This window comes from Pyricularia grisea (assembly GCF_004355905.1).
Source record: "Pyricularia grisea strain NI907 chromosome Unknown Pyricularia_grisea_NI907_Scaffold_7, whole genome shotgun sequence".
Taxonomy (NCBI): Eukaryota; Fungi; Ascomycota; class Sordariomycetes; order Magnaporthales; family Pyriculariaceae; genus Pyricularia; species Pyricularia grisea.
Window position 1 is genome coordinate 590,744 of NW_022156720.1, and position 18,548 is coordinate 609,291.

An 18,548-nucleotide genomic window follows, 5' to 3' on the forward strand; every position below is an offset into this window, starting at 1 on the left:
ATTCGTATTATAATTTAGTATACAAATAATGGCGATAATTTGGAAAAAAAAAACAAAATTCGTCAATTTTCCAAATTTTTATTTTTTTTTTTGTTTTAAAAAAAAAGGGGTTAACCGAAATAAATCCGATATCGATTATTTAAAATTCCATATTAAATTTTAAACGAACGAATTAAATCGATAAAAATTTTTTTAACGTTTTATATTATAAACCGATCGTTATTTTTTTTTTTTTTTTTAATTTTTAATTATATAATTATAATAAATAAATTAATAAATTTTTTAGGGGAATTAATCGAAAAATTATTTTCCCCAAATATTAAATTTATTAACGAATTTTACGATAAAATTTCGAACGTAAAAACGCCCGTATAATATCGATTTAACGTAAATTCGAACGAAAATAATTTCCCTTTAAATTTTAATTAAAATACCGAAACGGAATTTATCGTTACATTATTTACAAATTATAAATTTACGGATTGTAATAAACCTATGGTAAACGGCGGAAAAAACAACGTTTATTATTTATATATTTTTAAATTATAAAATAATTTTTTTAATTTATTCGTTATTAATTTTTAATTTCGCCGTTAAATTCCAAAAAAAATAAAATCGATTTAATTTTAAAAACGTTCCAAAAACCCAAATTGGCAAAAATTTGGAAATTTTACCAATAAAAGTTTTTCCGAAATAACGGCGAATTATACGTTATTTACAAACAATATATACAAATATTAAAATACCCCCAATTTAATAAAAAAACCAAATAATAATATAACGGAATAAATACCTTTATACGATATTGCAATATTATCGCCTATACCCGAAAAAAATCGGAAAATTAAACGACGTCCGGTAGTATTATATTAACCAACGTCGATTTTCGGCTAATAAATTACTTTTTTTTAAAAAAATATAATCATTTATATAATTATTTATATAATTATCCATTACAATTTAAATTTATTTATTTTATATATTATTTTTTTATTTACGTAACGTTAATAAAATATTATATATTCGTATAGGCCAAAAACGTATAATAATGTTCGAAAAATAAAATCGAAAAATCCTACGTCCGATTTTATATTTCCTTACGGAAAAAATTTAATATTATATATAATTTGGAATTTAAATTGTTCGTACAAACCCGAAACGACCGATAAAAGGTCCTTTCGTTACAAATATTTACCAAAAAATATAAAATAATGGTTAAAAATATTATTACCCAAACGTTGGCCAATATTTCCCAAAAAGGGAAAATATTTTTAATTATTAACGGATAAACCAACCCAAATTTAAAATACGTTTTTTAAGATATTATAACCGTTTATATAAATAATAATTAAATACGCCGTTATATTATTTTAAATTTTATTGCAATTAACGCCAGCAAAACGAAAAAACGATTGGTAAAATTTACGGCCCAAATTATTATAAAATATAAATTAAAAAATAAAATATTGGTTATTACGGCCGATAATATATTTAATTTTCGCGCCAATAACGTAACAGCGGAATTTCGGGCTTATAATTCCCAATTATAAATGCAATTAAAGATTTTCCAACTATTTTATATAACCCACGTTTTACAATTTATAAAAAGGGTTATATATTAAAATTTCCATATTACCAAAACAAATTTCCGCGTTTTTTTGGTTAATTTTTATAATAACGAAAATTTAATTATTAATAGTACGGACGAAAATAAAACGTAAAATATTTTTCCAAAATATATTATCGTTTAAATAAATAATACCAATATATTAAATAATTTAAATATTATTTAACCCAATATTTTATATTAATTAAAATATTTAACGGTTTTATTTTATTAAAATCCCAAACGGATAAAATTTTTTTGCAATTTGCAATAATTTACCGGTAAATATGGATTTAAAGGTTTTCGATTATTAATTAAAAATATCCAAACTAAACGGAATTCGACCATTTTAATTATTACGCGTACCCTTTAATTTCGTTAAATTATAAAAATATTTATTTAATAATATTTTATTTCGCCAAATGGTTAAAACGATCCGGTTAATACCATTTTAACTAAATTTCGAATTTTTAACGAAAATTGGATTATTTTGGAATATTTATTAGCGACGATTAAAATTATAACGGTTTTTACTAACGTTTTTAGGGTAAATAAAATGGAAATAATTATATACGTATTATTTAAATTAAAAATTATCGGTATAATTTTTACCAATTTCGAACGTAAATTTTAATTAAAAATTCGAAAATATCCATAAACGGGATAGTATACTAATTTAAAAACCGTAATTTTAACGGCGCGAATAAAATTAAATAAATATATCGATTTAATTTAACGTTATTACGTTAAAAAATTATATTTTTTGGCCGTTGTTTTAATTCCCCCGACGCGTACGAATTCCCGAAAAAACCGTTTGCGGTATTATATAAAATATATTAATTAACGTATAAAAAATTTAATCGCCAAAAGGATTAAACGTTTAACCGAATTATATTCGAAAAAACGAAATCCGAATTTTTACCCGAAAAAAAAATTAATTTAACCGGGTATTAACCCGGTTTTATTTATTTTATAACGTAAACCAAATCCGAAAAAATCCAAATATATAAACAATTAAAATTTAAACCCGATAAAATTTCTATACCCTATTAATCGATCCGTCGAAAAAAATATCCGGTTAAAAATTAAAATGTTTTTAATATAAAATATATAATATATTAATTTTATTATAATTTAAAATATGGATAATTATACGGATAATTATATATATTAATTTTTATTTATATTTAATTATGGAAAACGATAATAATATTTTCAATTAATGGGCTATATATAAAATAAAATTCCCAAAATTCGCCCAAATTACCCGCGATATTTTAGTTATATCTGCTATTTTAACTTTTATCGAACGTTTATAATTATAATTAGGCAATTTTATCGGTTTTAATTAATATTTTTTAAATTTATTTGCTATTCGCGATCGTATTATTATTTATATTTCGATTAAAAAAAAGTTAATTTTTTAATCGGTATTAAAATTATTATCGTAAAAAACGAATATTTAAACCCGGAAAACGAAAAAGCTAAATACGATAGATTTACGGAATTCGTCGGTTTTATCCATAATTTGGGTAAATTAAATAATAATTTTAATTCCAATAAAAATAATATTATCGAAATGGCCGTTAATAATACCCCAATCCGGGCTAATATTAACCGTATACCTGCATTATTTATTTTCATTTAAATTGGATTAAAATATAGCAAAATTTTTATGGAAATTCCAACCAGGGCGTTAAAACGGGTACGGAGCAATATATCGTATAGACGTAATTTGAGGAATTTTCAAATGTAAAATACTGTTAAATAAATTGTTTTTTTTCGTATTTTATATTCGGTTAATAAAAAAAAACATTATAATTAATATTTGTTATTTTTATTTTTACTATAATTTAATTTATTATATACGAAAAAAAACAAGAATTAATAATAATAATAATAATAATAATAATAATAATAATAATAATAATAATAATAATAATAATAATAATAATAATAATAATAATAATAATTATATTGGAAAATATATTATTTTACATTACGTTTATTTTGGTATAATTTCCTTCGGAATTTTACAAGTGTTAATTTTGAAATATTTACGTATTTACGGGCTTTTCCCACGGGGGCCCGCGGGCTGCCAAGAAAACCCGCGTTCAAATTTGGGCCGGGTTGGGCCCCCCCATAAATATTACAGTCTACCCGCGGGCCCCCCGACCCACCTACTTGGGCCGGCGCGGGCCCCCATGGGCGGGTTTTGGCAGGCCTTACCTATAACCTAGCACGACTTTTGTGGCCAACGCCTCCAAACAGAGGAAAAGCCATATAAACACAAAAGTGTGAAGGTTCATGATGAAAGTTTGACAAGAGCTAAAGAGATAGATGTGAGGTTGGAAATATACTTGGATTTGTAAAATGATGTGTTGTTGGATGTTGGATGCTGCTGTAGGATACAAAGTAGGCAGCAAATGCAGAACGTAATTACAGCTACCTTATATACTTATCCAATGACGTTAGGATAGCCAGGCAAGTTGACTAGGAGCATGCATTTTCGAGACTCCCTTGACACTTTGGCTTCAGTAACAAGTACATAACAGCTTACTATCAATTTGCACATGTTGGGCACAAATCAACAGGGAAGTTGAACGGAGGACCGGGAGTTAACGTCTTAACGAACAAAGCCGAGTAAGATCTTTTTCTCCCTGATGCGCAGCCATCAAGCGTGCAAATAAACTGCTTACTGTGAATAAAATTACTTGGTCCGTCCAACACGGCTTAGCCATCAATGGGTAGATATTTATTGATAAATTGGTTCATTTTGAGGCTGAACGGTCTTTTGTTGGCAGCCCATAGGACTACGGTTAGTACCACTACCACCCTACCAGATGAGGGCCAAGCTGCACTGCCCGAAAAAGAATAATATAGATACTCTGGTGTGAAATGTACGCAAGAGACAAGTGGCACTTAGGCACAGGTACCAATTCAAATGCTGGTTGAGTTCCAGAGACAGCATGGGACTGCGGTTTGGAATAACGAGGCAACTGAAAGATCTGGAGAATCATTCCTATCGAATACGTGCGGAAAGGAATGACTGCGGAAGTCTTTGATGAGTTGACCTATTACTCAGAAACATTCTGGGGCACCTTCAAGAAGGACTAGAACATAATCGAGTGATGTCGCCCTAGCGGATCACCCGGCCGGAGTGGGATTGGCTAGACGTGATGTCAAGATATGTTGTTGGTTATACATTGCAGAACTGTCTTAGCGATATGAGCCGTACCAAGCGGGGATAAGGCGAAGCGTGGGCAGTGTATTTACCGTCAAGCTGCGACCTTATTTATGGCTAAAATCGAGACCAACAACCCTTGGCTCGGTTCAGGGGCAGCTCTCGATAGAGGTATGCACCCTGGGTACTGTGTCGACCCCTGAAGAATATTTGCGCAAAGCTTGGAACTTGTAGGATGGTATATACCTGACAACTGAGGATGCAGAACCTGGACCTAAAGGGACGCTGTCTACTTTGGCTTCGCTTAGGTGGGCGGTCGAACGTCTGAGGCGGGATTTGACGAGCGGAGCTACCTTCAAGATGGCGGCTTTGGCTAAGTGACGTTCTATCATTTCCATCGGGATCAATATCTAGTATAATTATCGAATCGGATTTTCAAAATTTTGGATTTATTTCGGCAGTCTAGTTGCTTGATGTTTGGTCGCAATTATGAGACAAAGGCACGCAGGCTCGTGCGTATCTGCGAGTTTTAGACTCTCAGTCCGGCCTTTTTGCTCTGCACGGAAGCCTTTATTTAGGGGATGTAGAATAAAAGCCATTGTGGGTGTTTATTGGCTTAGAATCCAACGTACTGTTCTGTCTATGACAAAACAAAATGGAACCTATTCCTTTCGAGAGGATTCTCTCCTTTGCAGCATTGGTTTTGTAACTAATTGCAATAGATAAAATAAGGAATAACCCTATCTGTACGAAAACGTCATACACAGGCTTTGCTGGTCCATAAAGCGGAGTCACTGGTCTCCAAGCGCAGCCTACAATATAGTACGCCCTTGAATAAGTTCTAGTCTAGTCTTATTCGTGGACTTCTTCTTGCCGTCTCGGACTGTAAAATGCTTACTCTGGAAATATATACAGGCTTGAAACTCGTTTGAATAAATTTAGCTCAAATAAAGGCACAATCATCTTAGCACTTAGCTCCTATTAGTTAGGTTAACCCTGTAGATATTCCCCTCCTATGTATAGATGTTGAGAGAACAAGCAAGAATGAAAGTGTCTATTTCAAAGAGATGACAAAAATATGTCAAAAGGAGAAGTAAAGGAGTAACAATTTCACAACACCAAGCATTAAGGGGTAAAGGAGCTGAAAATTACCTTGGTCACTATCCAAGAGGACAAACGTTGAGCGTTTAGCTTAGGCAAAGGATGATAAGGCCTCAGGACCCTTATCTGACGGGCAAAACACAGTTACTTACCAGTGCGCCCTCGTATTTGCAAAGGTGAAAGCAGACTGAAGCAAATTAGGTTGGCACGGGAGTTTCCAACGCTATTTCTTCTGCCCCCACCTCGATAATCGTCACCACGTTTGCCCTTCTACTTTTACTCTGCCTAAAAACTTTGATTTCAACCTCGCACCACAACACGACACATCCAAATATTCCAGACCGAATTAGAACCAAGAGGTATGTCAGCCCCTGATAGAGACTCAACTTCATGGCCTTGGTCTATACTCCCTACTTACAAAGGAATAAATGTCAGAACTCCCAGTCACTCAACAAAAAATGGCCAACCAAGACTCCCAGTCCGAGCCGTTTCGAGGCGACCCCCCGTCGACCGAGGACCTGTTGGAGAACCTGGAGCGGTCTCATGCCAAGATCGACGAGTGCTATCAGACCACCCTGGCAAACTTCAAGAAAAAGAGCGCAGAGCTCGAGAAGGAGCTCGCCGAGGCACACAAGACCTGTCACGAGCTGACCAAGAAGCTTGAGGCCTTCAAGATTGCCGAGGAGAAGGGTCAGGCAGCAAGTAAGTACAATTTCTTTTTCTTTTTTTCGTCTCCTTTGGGAAATTTTCCCCCAGCATCCGGAGAGTCGATGACATTGATTGTACCATCATCTGCTTCTCTTCGGCGTCAAGTTTCGGTCTGACCGCCTGAGTTGGATCATTCCTGATTCTGATCATCTTACCACCCTTGGAAGTGCAGTAAACTGACATTTCCATCACTAGACAACCCAACCAAGCAGTAACGCCGCAGAGAAGTCCCGCAGGGAACATGTGACCGTGGACGGGCCAACAAGGAACCAGAGGGCAGATGCAACCGCGGGTATATACATCGCTGACAGCTTGAAAGAGCAGAATATTACATATGCTCGAATAAATGGTTACCTGCACTTGCTCAACTTGCCCTTGCGTGAAAATGAACATCTATTTGCTATTCTTTCCATGGACACTGAGCGATGATCGAAACAAAAGAAAGCACATTCCAACTCAAGCCAAACAATGCACAACTACAACCAAACAACACCATGCACACAATCAAAGCCCAAACATAGGACAAACAATCAAGCCTTGCTACCAAAACCCAGGGGATACCTTCTCATCAAGAGAAACAGCGAAGTATAGGCAACAACACCCGTAAAACACATGACACTGATAACCGAAAACCCCATTATATAATTTGGCTTGTCGCTGCTGGGGAAGAGATAAGCACCATAAATCTGCGCGAGGTTGCCCATGGCGTTGACGAGCGCGAGGCTGATACCCCTGACCTCGTCGGGCATGGCGACGAAGCTAACAGACGCGTAGCTGAGAGCGAGGCCGTTGGAAGCCCAGAGCCCCGACGCCATGACGACCAGCATGGCGTAGCGGGCCTTGAAGTTGTAGACGACGCAGACCACGATGGAGCACAGCATGGACACGCTCATCCAGCCGCCCAGGATCAGGCCGCGCCACTCTGGGTTGCGGTCGGCCAGGAGGCCGGTGGCGGCGGTCGCGACGAAGGCGACGGCGAAGATGGGGATGGTCATGTATTGAGAGGTGTTGGCGTCGTAGCCGAGGCCGGTGTTGAGGGTTGGGTAGAAGTAGGAGAGGGTGGAGGAGCCGACGATGGCCTGGGTTGTTAGTCTTTTACATCCTGCAGATTTTAGGATGGACAGAGAGGGGGCCAGTCACACAAAACTTACCATGTATCCCACGACAAATAGCCACGTCCTCCACGACTTGACACTCTGCTTCAAAGCCTCAAAGTGGCCCATCCTCGGCCCGTTGTCGTTTCGAATCTGCTGATTATCGTTCTGCAGCCTCAACACAGCAAGCGTCTTTTCAGCCTGGCTAAACTTCCTAGCCGACGTCGTCGCGGGAAAGTCGGGCAAGATCCACAGCGCAATCACTGCAAAGCCAATGGTAGCAGATCCCTCGACCAGAAACAACCACCTCCACCCACGAATACCATGAACGCCATCCAAACCGCTCGTGATGCTTCCGGCCAGCAGCCCACCAAAGGCACCAGACAAGATGGCGGCGCTGATGTAGACTGCGAAGCGCTTGCTCTGCTCCTCCTTCTTGTACCACGACGACAGCAGCAGCAAGACGCCCGGTGCGAAGCCCGCCTCAAACATGCCCATCAACACGCGAAAGGCGATGAGCGCCCGGTAGCTTGGCGTAAAAGCCATGCCGCAGGTTATGGAGCCCCAGATGATCATTATCCCCGGGAGGTAGAGGGAAGGGCGGGTGCGGCTGAGGACCATGTTGGAGGGGACCTCGAAGACGACGTAAGTGACAAAGAAGACGACCAGGGCGATGCTGTAGCGGGACGAGTCTAGGTCGAGGTCTTTGTCCATCCCGGCGATGAGAGCATTGCCGATGCTTTGATGGTTAGTTTTTGTCATTGCAGGTGAAGAAGGATGGGATCAAGGGCTTACTTGGTTCGGTCCATATAGGATAACAGATACATGATCCAGATGCAGGGGAGGAGGTACATGTCGATCTTGCGGACGAGTTTCTTCTCATCCTCGGTGTCGGGCACGTAACTGCCGGTGTATTGCGGTTCCGACACCTGGTCAGAAGACGGAGTAGCTTCATCGTGGCTCATATTGCTCGTTTTAGCCTCCATGATGGGAGACTACTGTTTCTGTGTGTGTAACTGTGTGTAGTGTTTTTTTGTTCCGTTCAGGGGGTAAACATGGTAGAGTACAGACTATCATATACACAACAAAGCCAAGCACTAAAAGCGCAACTAACAGTGCCTAATATGCAAACGGGAGTTCGGAATGAAGTGTAATTCCTCAAATACCCGACAAAACCAGAAAAGAGGTCGTGTAGGCTTCTAATAAGGCCTCGCACGAATTCAATGACAGTCGAGCTAATTGCGATCCTACAGGCCCTACGTACCAATAGTATTGATATTGTAGTGCTAGCGACGGATATTTACTGGACTGTGTGTTACCACTCTCATATGACAAGGAAGGTTTGTAGTTTGTCGATCACTTGTTGCCGCCTGGCAAAGCTGAAAACATTACAAATAGGATGCTGAATTTTTTTCTTAATTTGTCTTTTTTTTTTTCCAGCAGTGCATTGGGCATCTCTACACGATTCATTCGTCTGCCGGCAAATCAAGGACTTCATCTCCACAGGCTGGGGTATTTTGCGGGGGAAGAGGAGTCAGACCCTTTTCGAACGGATGATTTTTTTCTTCCCTTTCAGTTTAGCTGTGGAGGTTTTGCGGGGCGTGGGTATCTTGTGTCGAAGAATATTCAGGGAACATGGGTTGACGATGGTTGTTGAGTTTGATGTTTTTGTTTTGTCGTGTCTATTCTTTGTTTGTCGTGTGTGGTTGCTACGCGCTTAAAAAAAAAAAAAAACTCGTAATCAGCCTATATAAACCACCAACCAGCCGCGATGTCGGAGTTTTACGACGGTGTCTGGCTTTTGGGTCTCGGCTCGGGTCGGGGTCTGACCAGTAGACAGCTCGCTTTTCCTAATGCGATGCAACCACACCTTCATCTGTCTGTGTCGCCAAATATCGGCAAGGAAATGTAGTCGCCCGCGCCAAGGGACTTTGGGGGCGAATCACCCCGCACTCTCCCGTCACTACTTATTTTTATCGTTGTTTTCTCAAAATAAAAATAAAAAACATCGTGGTCAGCTAATGTGCAGACGTCCAACAATCAGACGAAAAGGATAATCTAGTCTAGAAAAAAAGAAGCAAAGATAAACCTTATCACAAGCCACCCCGTCAAACTAGAGTCAAAAGGAAAAACCCTACGCACACAACCTCCGACACATAATGTCCGGCCTCCGCATCGTGCTCGGCGGCGACGACGCCGGGTACGCCTACAAGTCGACCCTCGCCGCGGATCTGGCCTCGGACCCGCGCGTGGCATCGGTCGAAGACGTTGGCCCCCTCGCCGACTCGGACAAGACGGCCTACTCGACTTTTGCGATCCGGGCCGCCGAAAAGGTCGCGTCGGGCGAGGCGGACCGCGCACTGCTCATCTGCGGCACGGGGCTGGGAGTAGCCATCGCCGCTAACAAGGTCCCCGGGGTGCGGGCGGTGACGGCGCACGACAGCTTCAGCGTCGAGAGGAGCGTGCTGAGCAACGACGCGCAGGTGTTGTGCCTCGGGCAGAGGGTGATTGGGATCGAGTTGGCTAGGAGGTTGGTCAAGGAGTGGTTGGGGTACACGTTTGATCCGGTAAGTCTTTGGGTGAGGGGGTGGTGGGGGTTTGTGGTTGCTGACATTTTGGTGTATAGAACTCTGCATCGGCAGCCAAGGTCAAGATCATCAACGATTATAACACCGAGAAGTCAAAGTAAAGTTAGAAACAAATCGCTTAGCGCTCTGTGGCTTTTGCTAGCTTGGATATCCCGTGTACCTACATTAGTTGCCCTCCTACCTGATTTCAACTGCATATCACCGTCTCTTTCTTCTTAGCTTGGCAAAAACGACCTAGCATCGCTTCGTCGACATTCAATTCATAACATTTCTTTTCTGTCTATACATCAGTCTATACGCCCACCAGAGCACTCTATATACTTACCAAGCACCAACAACTCCCGCAATGGGAATGTCGATTCCCGTCGTGTACGTCGCCTGCTCACTCAACAAGTACACATACGCGCCCCCCAGCTCCTGCGGTAACGCCAACCTCGGCATACCCCCATAGTACTTCATCTTGGTGTCCCAATCCGGGCTCCTCTCGACGTAGTACGTCAGGGCAGTTTTTACAAACCCGGGGCTGATGCTGTTGACGCGGATGCCGTACTGTGACCACTCCATCGCCAGAGTGTGGGTATAGTTGCGGATGGCGGCCTTGGTGGCACCGTACGGAGCGCTGGGGGCGGCGCGGTTCGGCCGATACGACGTCATGCTGGCGGTGAATACGACGCTGCCCTTGCAGCCCAGCTTGATGAACTTTCTAGCCGCCGCCGTCGCGCAGTTCCAGCTCCCGACCACGTTGAGCTTGAACAAAAAGTCAAACTCCTCAGGGGTGAAGTCGAGCGCGGGCTTGTGGTTGGTGGCGCCCGCGTTGGCCACCATGCCGTCAAACCGGCCCTTGGCTTCGATGATGGCGTCGAGGGCCTTGTCCACGGACTCGTAGGCTGTCACGTCGCAGTGGTGGAAGGCGAGACGGTCGGGGTACTTTTTCGACAGTTCGGCAAAGGCGGGGCCCGGTTCTGAGATGTCGAGGGAGTAGACGTAGGCAGCATCGTTGGCGAGGCAGACCTCGGCGATTCCCAGGCCGATTCCTTGGTTTGCACCAGAGACTGAAGGGGGTTAGTTATGGTTTGAGGCTGTATGTGAGAGTAGCAGAGGGCGCACCACTCACTGGCAATGACCTTGTCCTTAAGTGTGATCTTGTAGTTGTGATCAGGTCCGGGCAAGGTCGAGATGGTTTTGGGGCCCTCTGAGGTAGCTCCGTTGGTGGAGGGCATCGTGATGTGATGTGGTTGGTGGTGGGAAGAATAATGAGATTAGTATGGCCAAATTAGCCGGGCATACAAACAGCCTGGTGTACAAATAGCAGCGTGAATAAAGGGGAATATTAGGCAGGAAACAGCAAACGGGAGACAAATAAGTATTATGGTGAAAGGAAGACGATGGATACTTGATTACCCGGGTTATCTTTAAACAGAACAACCAAATCCCGACCACGATACCGACCGAACCACTCAAGGCCGGCACTAGGAATTAACAGGGACAGATGATACATACCCCTACGACTCGTTCGCAACATGAAAAAAACAAGTTGCCGGAAAAAAAAAAAAAAAAAAAAAAAAGAAAGAAAAAAAGAGATCGAAACGAGGATCGCAGTAAAGTGGAATCGAAACCTTTCAGATTAGCATGTTGCCGGGGGGGTGGTAAAGTTGCAGCTTACGATACAGTACATGGAGAATCGTACCTACCTAGGTATGCAATGTCAGGAACCAGGAACAACAAGGTTTGTGGGCGCGCGTCGGGGGCAAGTGGGTAAAAGAAAGGTGAAGGCCTCGGTTAGGTGTGGGCAAGCGGGTTCAGGGCCCTGGGGTCTAGGTCAAGGCCTTTGAACCTACTGTACTCAGCATGAGTAGCATGTACTCCACTGCGGGGATAGGACGATGCTTCGTGTCAACGCGGCAATTGCGACAAAACATTTGGATGGTGTAGGTACAGTAGATAAGATGGTTTTAACACTTTTTTTTGACAGACTATGGAAGCCAGCTTTTGGGGATGACGCAACTCTACAGCTGACATAGAGTTTGAAGGGACGCGTCTCGGTATCGCACGTACATGATAGATCAATAAGTGTGTGCATACAGTGGTGTCAGACATATTAGCACAAGCGTCAAAGTATTAATCACATCACAAAAACACAAAAAAAAGAAAAAAAACAAAAGTCTCTCGTTATTATATCCTACTTTGTACTGATCCGAACCAAGCCCCGCACTCATCACGCAATGCCATCTTGGGACCCAAGCAAAAACAAAACCTACCAGATCCTCAAGGCCGCCGAGGAGGGTGGCTACGGGGTACAGGCGCCCATCGCCTACAACCTCGAGCATGTCTTGGCCTTTATCGCAGCGGCCGAGGCGAAACGCTCACCACTAATAATCCAAGTCTTTCCATGGGCCGTGACTTTCTCAGGTGGCTTGTTAATCCACGCGGCGGCGCACGCGGCCAAGGCGGCAACAGTCCCCGTCGCCATCCACCTCGACCACGCCCAGGACGAGGCCATGATCTGCCACTGCGCCGACAACCTCCCGTTCGACAGCATCATGGTCGACATGAGCCACTACGAAATGGATGAGAACCTGGCAAAGACCAAGGTTTTGGTGCAGTACTGTCACTACAGGGGGATCGCGACAGAGGCCGAGCCGGGGAGGATCGAGGGTGGGGAGGATGGTATCGCTGATACGGCAGACCTGGAGGGTGCATTGACGACCGCGGAACAGGTGGAAGATTTTATAGCGACCGGGATTGATTTCTTGGCACCAGCTTTTGGCAATGTCCACGGGGAGTACGGGAAGAGGGGGCCTGTCTTGGAGTTTGATCGGTAAGATGGCCATGTGTTGAATTTGGTCCTATCGCCGCTGTACACTAACAAAATTCCAAAAAGTCTCGAAACCATCCGCAAGACGTCAGCAGGTCGAGTTCGTATCGTGCTGCATGGCACCAATGGCTTTCCCGAGGACATAATGAAGAAGTGCATCGCAGGTGGTGTGACCAAGGTTAACGTCAACAAGTTGGTGTTGGATGACTACCTCGTTCACTTGAAGGAAAATGCAGCCAAGTTAAGCTTGACTACGCTGATGGAGGAGGGTGTAAGGGAAGCCAGGAAGTTGATGGAATGGCAGATGGATGTGGTTGGTTCTACAGGAAAGGCTGCATAGACTATAGATAGATGATACAGTAAAAGAATAGAACAAAAAAGACAAACTAAGTTTATCAGCCTGCGAATCATATCGTCATAACATCATGTATCATACACCTAAGCTCTGCCTGAATATTCACATCCCCAACTTCAAAGACGACAGTCCAACCCCACCCACCTTACCCCCATCCGCCCTAGCCCACTCCTTCCTCAGATCCTCCCTCCACGTCGCCATAGGCGCCCACCCAAACCTCTCCTCACAAACCTCCATCAACTCCAGTATCTTATCTCTCCTCCCCTGCTCCTGCACACACAGCCCCGCCCCGTACAGACACTGCGCGGAAAAGATCTGGCAGCTGGGCTCCGTCATCTCCATTGCGACGCCGCAGATGATGGCTACCGCGTCCGACAGCACCCTCTGCACCTTGACGTACCCATCGAAGCCCTGCGGCATCGGCGCGTGCAGCGTCAGCAGGATCTGCGCAAACGCAAACGCCTGCACCGCCACCCCGAACCGCGGCGGGTGGACCCAGAGCGGCGCAAACACCACATCCCGCCCTCCTCCCGTCGCCGTCGGCAGGGGCCGAAAGTGTTCCCCCCAGAGTCCGCGGAGCGCGTCCATCTCCCCCGCCAGTGCTTCCACCTCCCTCGCCCTGAGCGGGTCGGCCGGCTCCGCACAGCAGTTGACGGCCTGGGCGAGGAGAAACACCGTCCTCCGGGCCAGCTGGTCCTGGTCCAGCTCGGACATGGCCAACCTCGGCTTCCATATGGTCAGGCAGCGTCTCCGCTCGCGAAAGGCGGCCCAGATGTCCTGCCGCAGCCAAGACCACCACACGGCCTGGCGGAGGCCGCCGCAGTCCCCGTCCGTGTTTTGCGACCTCTGGATCCAAAACACCCCCTTCAGGTGGCGTTGCCAGTTGCCGCGGCCGTCTGCCTCGTCCAGCATCTCGTAAGACGATATGGCCAGCACCGTCACCAGCAGCTCCTCCGAGTGCGTGTAGCTCTTGTATGCCAGCGCCTCCTGCACGTATTGTAGCGTCTCGTAGTAGTACTCTATCGATCCGCACGTCTCGCCTTGCGCCTGCGGTGAGGATGCAGCCGTTGCTGATGTTGAAAGGTGCTTGGCTGCAAGCGCCAGTATGCTCTTCATCACTCCTGTGTTACGCAGCGCTAACCTGACCGCACTTGACGAAAAGGGTGCCGTGGGATCCAAAAGGTCCAGCCACCCCGCCAACCTGTCCGTAAAATGACGGAACAGGGATGCTTCGCGGCCCGAGAGCACAAAATCCCGGTCCAGCTGCCAAGCCCTCCGCTCTGGGTCTCCAGGTTCTGTGTAAAATTTGGGTTCCGGCACCGCACGGGTTGGCGGTGTCTGCGGGGCCGGGCTGGGAGCTAGGGAGAAGCGGCTGTCTGAATTGGCTGCGTCCGTCGCGACGAGAGATAACCAGCGTGTCGGGGCCAAATCCGTGGTCCACGGCTCCGAAGATACCGTCTCGGGCGAGTACCCGTTTGGGCTGCCCGCGTAGGCGTCGAGGCTCATGCCGAGATCCTTGGGTCGACCTGTGGAGAAGGACACTGATCGAGCGTTTGCTTTAGTTGGAAGGCCGAGGACTGTATGTGTCGATCCCGCCCGTTGATGTGTGGGACCCCGCGGTAAATCTGCTTGTGACGCATCCCCGATGGGCGGCAAGGCTTCATGGCGATCGGGCAGGTCTGATGGTGTTGTGGATATCCTTGGCTCCTTGGTGAGGGATGTGGTTGCGGCACGAGCGCCCGGTGCATCTGGAGGAAAGACGCAATCCCTAGCTGCAGTAGTGCATGGCCCGCAAACCGGCAGTTTCTCGTCGCACTTTTTGTGCCTCTTCCGGCAGGTCAGACTGTTGTTAGTCAGCCAGTGTAAAGTTGATGCTTTGTTTTTGTGTTTATGTTTTTTTGCTGGAAAATATTCAGCGCAACCAGTCACTGCTCCTCCCACCAAAAAACACAAAACTGCCGCGTCTGGCGCCCGCTTGCACGTACCAGCCGGTTTTCGTCCTCAACCCGCGACCTCTAGGTTTCCGGATCCTCTTCCTCTGTGCCGGTGCCGATTTTGTCACTCGATTTTTATCATTTGTGGGTTCCATATCTGCTGACAGGAAAAACTCAATTAAACAAATATTGGTGAGGCCTCAAACGTTTGTAAAAAGCTTCTCCCGTTAAGCGAGACGCGTTGTGGGAGAAGGCAGGGGCAAGTGATGAAATTGTCGCGGTTCGAGCATCTTGCATATTGACTGTGCGATACAATACGGTGAGCTATTGCAGGGAAGACCGAGGTAGAATGGAGCCTCGAGACGGACGACTCCTGACGCAGAGGGTGAACTGGTCACAAAATTACGTACCTGTTCTGCATGCATCCCTTTACTTTACATCCTGGAAAACCTGGGCTTGCAAAAAGGAAAAAGCTCGGTGAATTCATTCCTTTCGGATCCCATCTCCGGGCCAGGGTGTTCCGCGAGACGAGGCCATCTCCACAATGGGTAAACGAACAGCCACGGGTAACCCCGCGGGGAGTCCCGATTGGGATAGTCCGTTTGGTTTACTTGATCCCATCAGCCCCATGGTTTGCATGTTGATGGTTTCTCGGATGGTTGACACGGGAGGGGCGCGTTTGCTGTTTTGTCTTTGTTTTGCCAGTAGCCGTCGCCGCTTGCCGTTTGCTTGCTTTTACAACAAGTGGCATCATTTTCTCTCTTTTCCCATTTGGGTTAATTCTTGGGCTTTTATCATCCCTGATTTCTGCGGGTGATGCGTCAGCTGTTGTATTTTTATGACTAGTCTTGTCCGATCACGCCTGGGGAAAAAAATGAGATGATGGCTTCTGAAGGCTTTTAAACTTTCGAATGTTCCCAAGTCCCAAAAGCTAAGATTTGAAGAATACGCCATGTGCGATACGGCCTTCTTAGTGACAATTCCGTGCCGACGGTGCCGTGGACTGTGAGCTATCGCATCGATTGGTGATTGGAAAACACCAGTAGGTTCCTGTTTCTTCTGGTGAGACAAAATGCTACAGATTTTATAGAGTGCCTAAACCAACCCCAAATTGAAATTGAACGCATTGACCTACAGCTGATTAATAACATAACATGATAGGGCCAATGAATGTACGTATTATTGCCCGAAAAACAGGGTATACCTAGCACATTTGAGATAAGCAATCTACCTCTATAGGTATACATCAATTATCCAACAATGCATCTACCACCCAGAACCTATATCTTAACCCTCCAGTCAAGCCCAGCCAACCTCCATCTCGCAAATAAAATAAACCCCAAGCACATGACCATCGACACGGCAGCCCAGATGCTCGCACCCATAAACCTCCCACCCATGGCACCCTGCAAAGCCCCTCCTATCGGCGGGCCCGTCAGCGCCGCGAACCCAATCGTACTAAAAGCCATACCCAACCTGGTGCCGACCATGTCAAGCCGCGGGGTGATGCTCGCGATGACGGTCGGCATGAGGCAGTGGAAGGCGCCGTTTGTGATTCCGTACGCCGTCGCAAACCCATAGTATCCCGGCTCTGATCCCACCGCCAACCACGTAAAGGCCACCATGGCGAATAGGGCCGTTATTGGCACCACCGTGTTGATGGGGCCGTATCGGGCCGCGATGAAGGGGGTGACGATGCGGGGTGGGAGGCCGGCTGCGTTGACGACGATGATGGTTATTGCGGCGGTCGAGTAGGGTAGGCCAAGTGCTTGCGTTCCATAGGATCCAATCTGTTTTTTTTTTTTTTTTTGCGTTAGTGTGTCTGGAAATGCATGATTTAATCCGGGGAAAAGGGCGGAATGACTACTTACATAGTACACAGTATAGTAGGTCCCCCACATGACAAAAAACAATCCAGTCACGATCCCAACGTATACCGGTTCCTTGAACGCATCCAAGTCTATCAACGGCCCACTCTTCCGCGGCGGCAACCTCGGCCGCATAAACAGCACCGCGATGCCGAGACACAACAGATTAACAAAAGCCACCACCCTAACCGTCCAAGCGAACCCCACAGCCGGGAGCAGCTGGCGCACGATGAGGGGGTACGCCAGACCGCCGACCGCATTCCCCGACGTGGCCAGGCCGTTTGCGACGGCGCGGCGCTTGACGAAATACGTCGAGAGGAGGCCCATGCTGGGCGTGAAGACGATGCCGCTGCCAACCCCGACCAGCACGCCCTGCGTGAGCATCAACTGCCAGTACCGCGTCGAGGCGCTGAGCAGGAACAGGCCCAGAAGCTGGACTACGGCGCCCACGATCACCGTCGGTCGGAAGAAGCCCGCGTCCAGCAGGCGGCCCGAGAAGGCGCCGACGAAGAAGGTCAGCCAGACCTGCACGGCGCCGATCCACGACACGACCGAGGGGGAGAGCGGCGCCAGCGCCTCGGTGTAGTAGGTCTGAAAGGCGCCAAAGGCGTTGACCTGGCCCCAGGTCACAAAGATGACGAGCCACGCGCAGGCGACCTGCGACCAGGCCCGGAGGCCGCCGTCCGGCGGAGGTGGGGGTTCCGGGAGCGAGCGGGTCGTCAGGTGCGTCGCTGCCCGTGATAGGACGTTGGATATAGATTTTTGCAGCTCGGTGGACTTTTTGGGGCCGGTTGTGGCCTTTTCCATATCATGTAGCGTGAGTGAGGCCGGTGAGATGACGTCCGAATCTGTCGATACCGAAGGACGCTGGTCCCCAGCCGGTAGGGGAAAGGTTCCCTTGGTTTCTGGTGGGTTGTTGTTCATTTTACGGTTGCTGGTCAATCAGGGATGTGTAAATGCCTCCTTGTAAATACAATCGTGATCCCTTGCCCCTGGCAGATCAAGGAGTATGGCGGTGACTGGTGTCTGGTGACTTGTAGAATTAGCTTCGTAAATAGACAAGCGCCGAGCCTAGCGTATAATGCACTGCAAAAAGCTCGAACCAAATGATCAAGTACTGGATTTACGGCATTTTCCCGTAAAGTTGTGGCCTGAAAAGATACAAATTGTGTCACAGAGAACAATTCGCTTCGACGACTTGACAATCCCTGATCCCGTCCAAGTCTTTTGTCAAAATCTCCCCTGTACGTTCGCAGCACCTCCCCGCTTCGGCTCTCGGCGACAGAACCGGGCGG

The 18,548-nt window shown here is 46.0% G+C and overlaps 7 protein-coding genes across 7 annotated transcripts; 3 read left to right on the plus strand and 4 right to left on the minus strand.

The window, feature by feature from the left end:
• Positions 1–6,349: 6,349 nt before the first annotated feature.
• Positions 6,350–6,814, plus strand: PgNI_09208 (uncharacterized protein; the record flags this gene model as incomplete). The annotated part of the gene is made up of 2 exons (XM_031129195.1): positions 6,350–6,593; positions 6,795–6,814. 2 exons carry the CDS (start codon positions 6,350–6,352, stop codon positions 6,812–6,814), a joined length of 264 nt encoding a protein of 87 aa, XP_030977660.1.
• Positions 6,815–7,129: 315 nt separating this feature from the next.
• Positions 7,130–8,988, minus strand: PgNI_09209 (uncharacterized protein; the record flags this gene model as incomplete). Its single annotated transcript, XM_031129196.1, has 5 exons — positions 8,958–8,988; positions 8,621–8,892; positions 8,489–8,596; positions 7,751–8,432; positions 7,130–7,678 (listed from the first exon to the last, which is right to left on the minus strand). Exons 2-5 carry the CDS (start codon positions 8,677–8,679, stop codon positions 7,130–7,132), a joined length of 1,398 nt encoding a protein of 465 aa, XP_030977661.1. The 5' UTR covers positions 8,680–8,892; positions 8,958–8,988.
• A 461-nt stretch (positions 8,989–9,449) lies between these two features.
• PgNI_09210 (uncharacterized protein) lies at positions 9,450–10,547 on the plus strand. Its single transcript, XM_031129197.1, has 2 exons — positions 9,450–10,260; positions 10,320–10,547. The coding sequence occupies exons 1-2, from the start codon at positions 9,853–9,855 to the stop codon at positions 10,380–10,382; spliced, it is 471 nt and encodes a 156-aa protein (XP_030978168.1). The 5' UTR covers positions 9,450–9,852; the 3' UTR covers positions 10,383–10,547.
• A 55-nt stretch (positions 10,548–10,602) lies between these two features.
• On the minus strand, positions 10,603–11,501 carry PgNI_09211 (uncharacterized protein; the record flags this gene model as incomplete). Its single annotated transcript, XM_031129198.1, has 2 exons — positions 10,603–11,333; positions 11,396–11,501. The coding sequence occupies 2 exons, from the start codon at positions 11,499–11,501 to the stop codon at positions 10,603–10,605; spliced, it is 837 nt and encodes a 278-aa protein (XP_030978167.1).
• Positions 11,502–12,459: 958 nt separating this feature from the next.
• Positions 12,460–13,596, plus strand: PgNI_09212 (uncharacterized protein). The gene is made up of 2 exons (XM_031129199.1): positions 12,460–13,099; positions 13,163–13,596. Exons 1-2 carry the CDS (start codon positions 12,504–12,506, stop codon positions 13,434–13,436), a joined length of 870 nt encoding a protein of 289 aa, XP_030978170.1. The 5' UTR covers positions 12,460–12,503; the 3' UTR covers positions 13,437–13,596.
• On the minus strand, positions 13,554–15,736 carry PgNI_09213 (uncharacterized protein; the record flags this gene model as incomplete). Its single annotated transcript, XM_031129200.1, has 2 exons — positions 15,437–15,736; positions 13,554–15,294 (listed from the first exon to the last, which is right to left on the minus strand). Exons 1-2 carry the CDS (start codon positions 15,538–15,540, stop codon positions 13,554–13,556), a joined length of 1,845 nt encoding a protein of 614 aa, XP_030978169.1. The 5' UTR covers positions 15,541–15,736.
• A 610-nt stretch (positions 15,737–16,346) lies between these two features.
• Positions 16,347–18,177, minus strand: PgNI_09214 (uncharacterized protein; the record flags this gene model as incomplete). Its single annotated transcript, XM_031129201.1, has 2 exons — positions 16,347–17,175; positions 17,257–18,177. The coding sequence occupies 2 exons, from the start codon at positions 18,175–18,177 to the stop codon at positions 16,666–16,668; spliced, it is 1,431 nt and encodes a 476-aa protein (XP_030978172.1). The 3' UTR covers positions 16,347–16,665.
• Positions 18,178–18,548: the final 371 nt, after the last annotated feature.

Excerpts from the sequence above, each read along its gene's own strand:
- PgNI_09210 (XM_031129197.1), top strand. The coding sequence starts at position 9,853 with ATGTCCGGCCTCCGCATCGTGCTCGGCGGCGACGACGCCGGGTACGCC. Across the intron at positions 10,261-10,319 it reads TGGGGTACACGTTTGATCCG|AACTCTGCATCGGCAGCCAA; the intron begins GTAAGTCTTTGG and ends TTTGGTGTATAG.
- PgNI_09212 (XM_031129199.1), top strand. The coding sequence starts at position 12,504 with ATGCCATCTTGGGACCCAAGCAAAAACAAAACCTACCAGATCCTCAAG. Across the intron at positions 13,100-13,162 it reads CCTGTCTTGGAGTTTGATCG|TCTCGAAACCATCCGCAAGA; the intron begins GTAAGATGGCCA and ends AATTCCAAAAAG.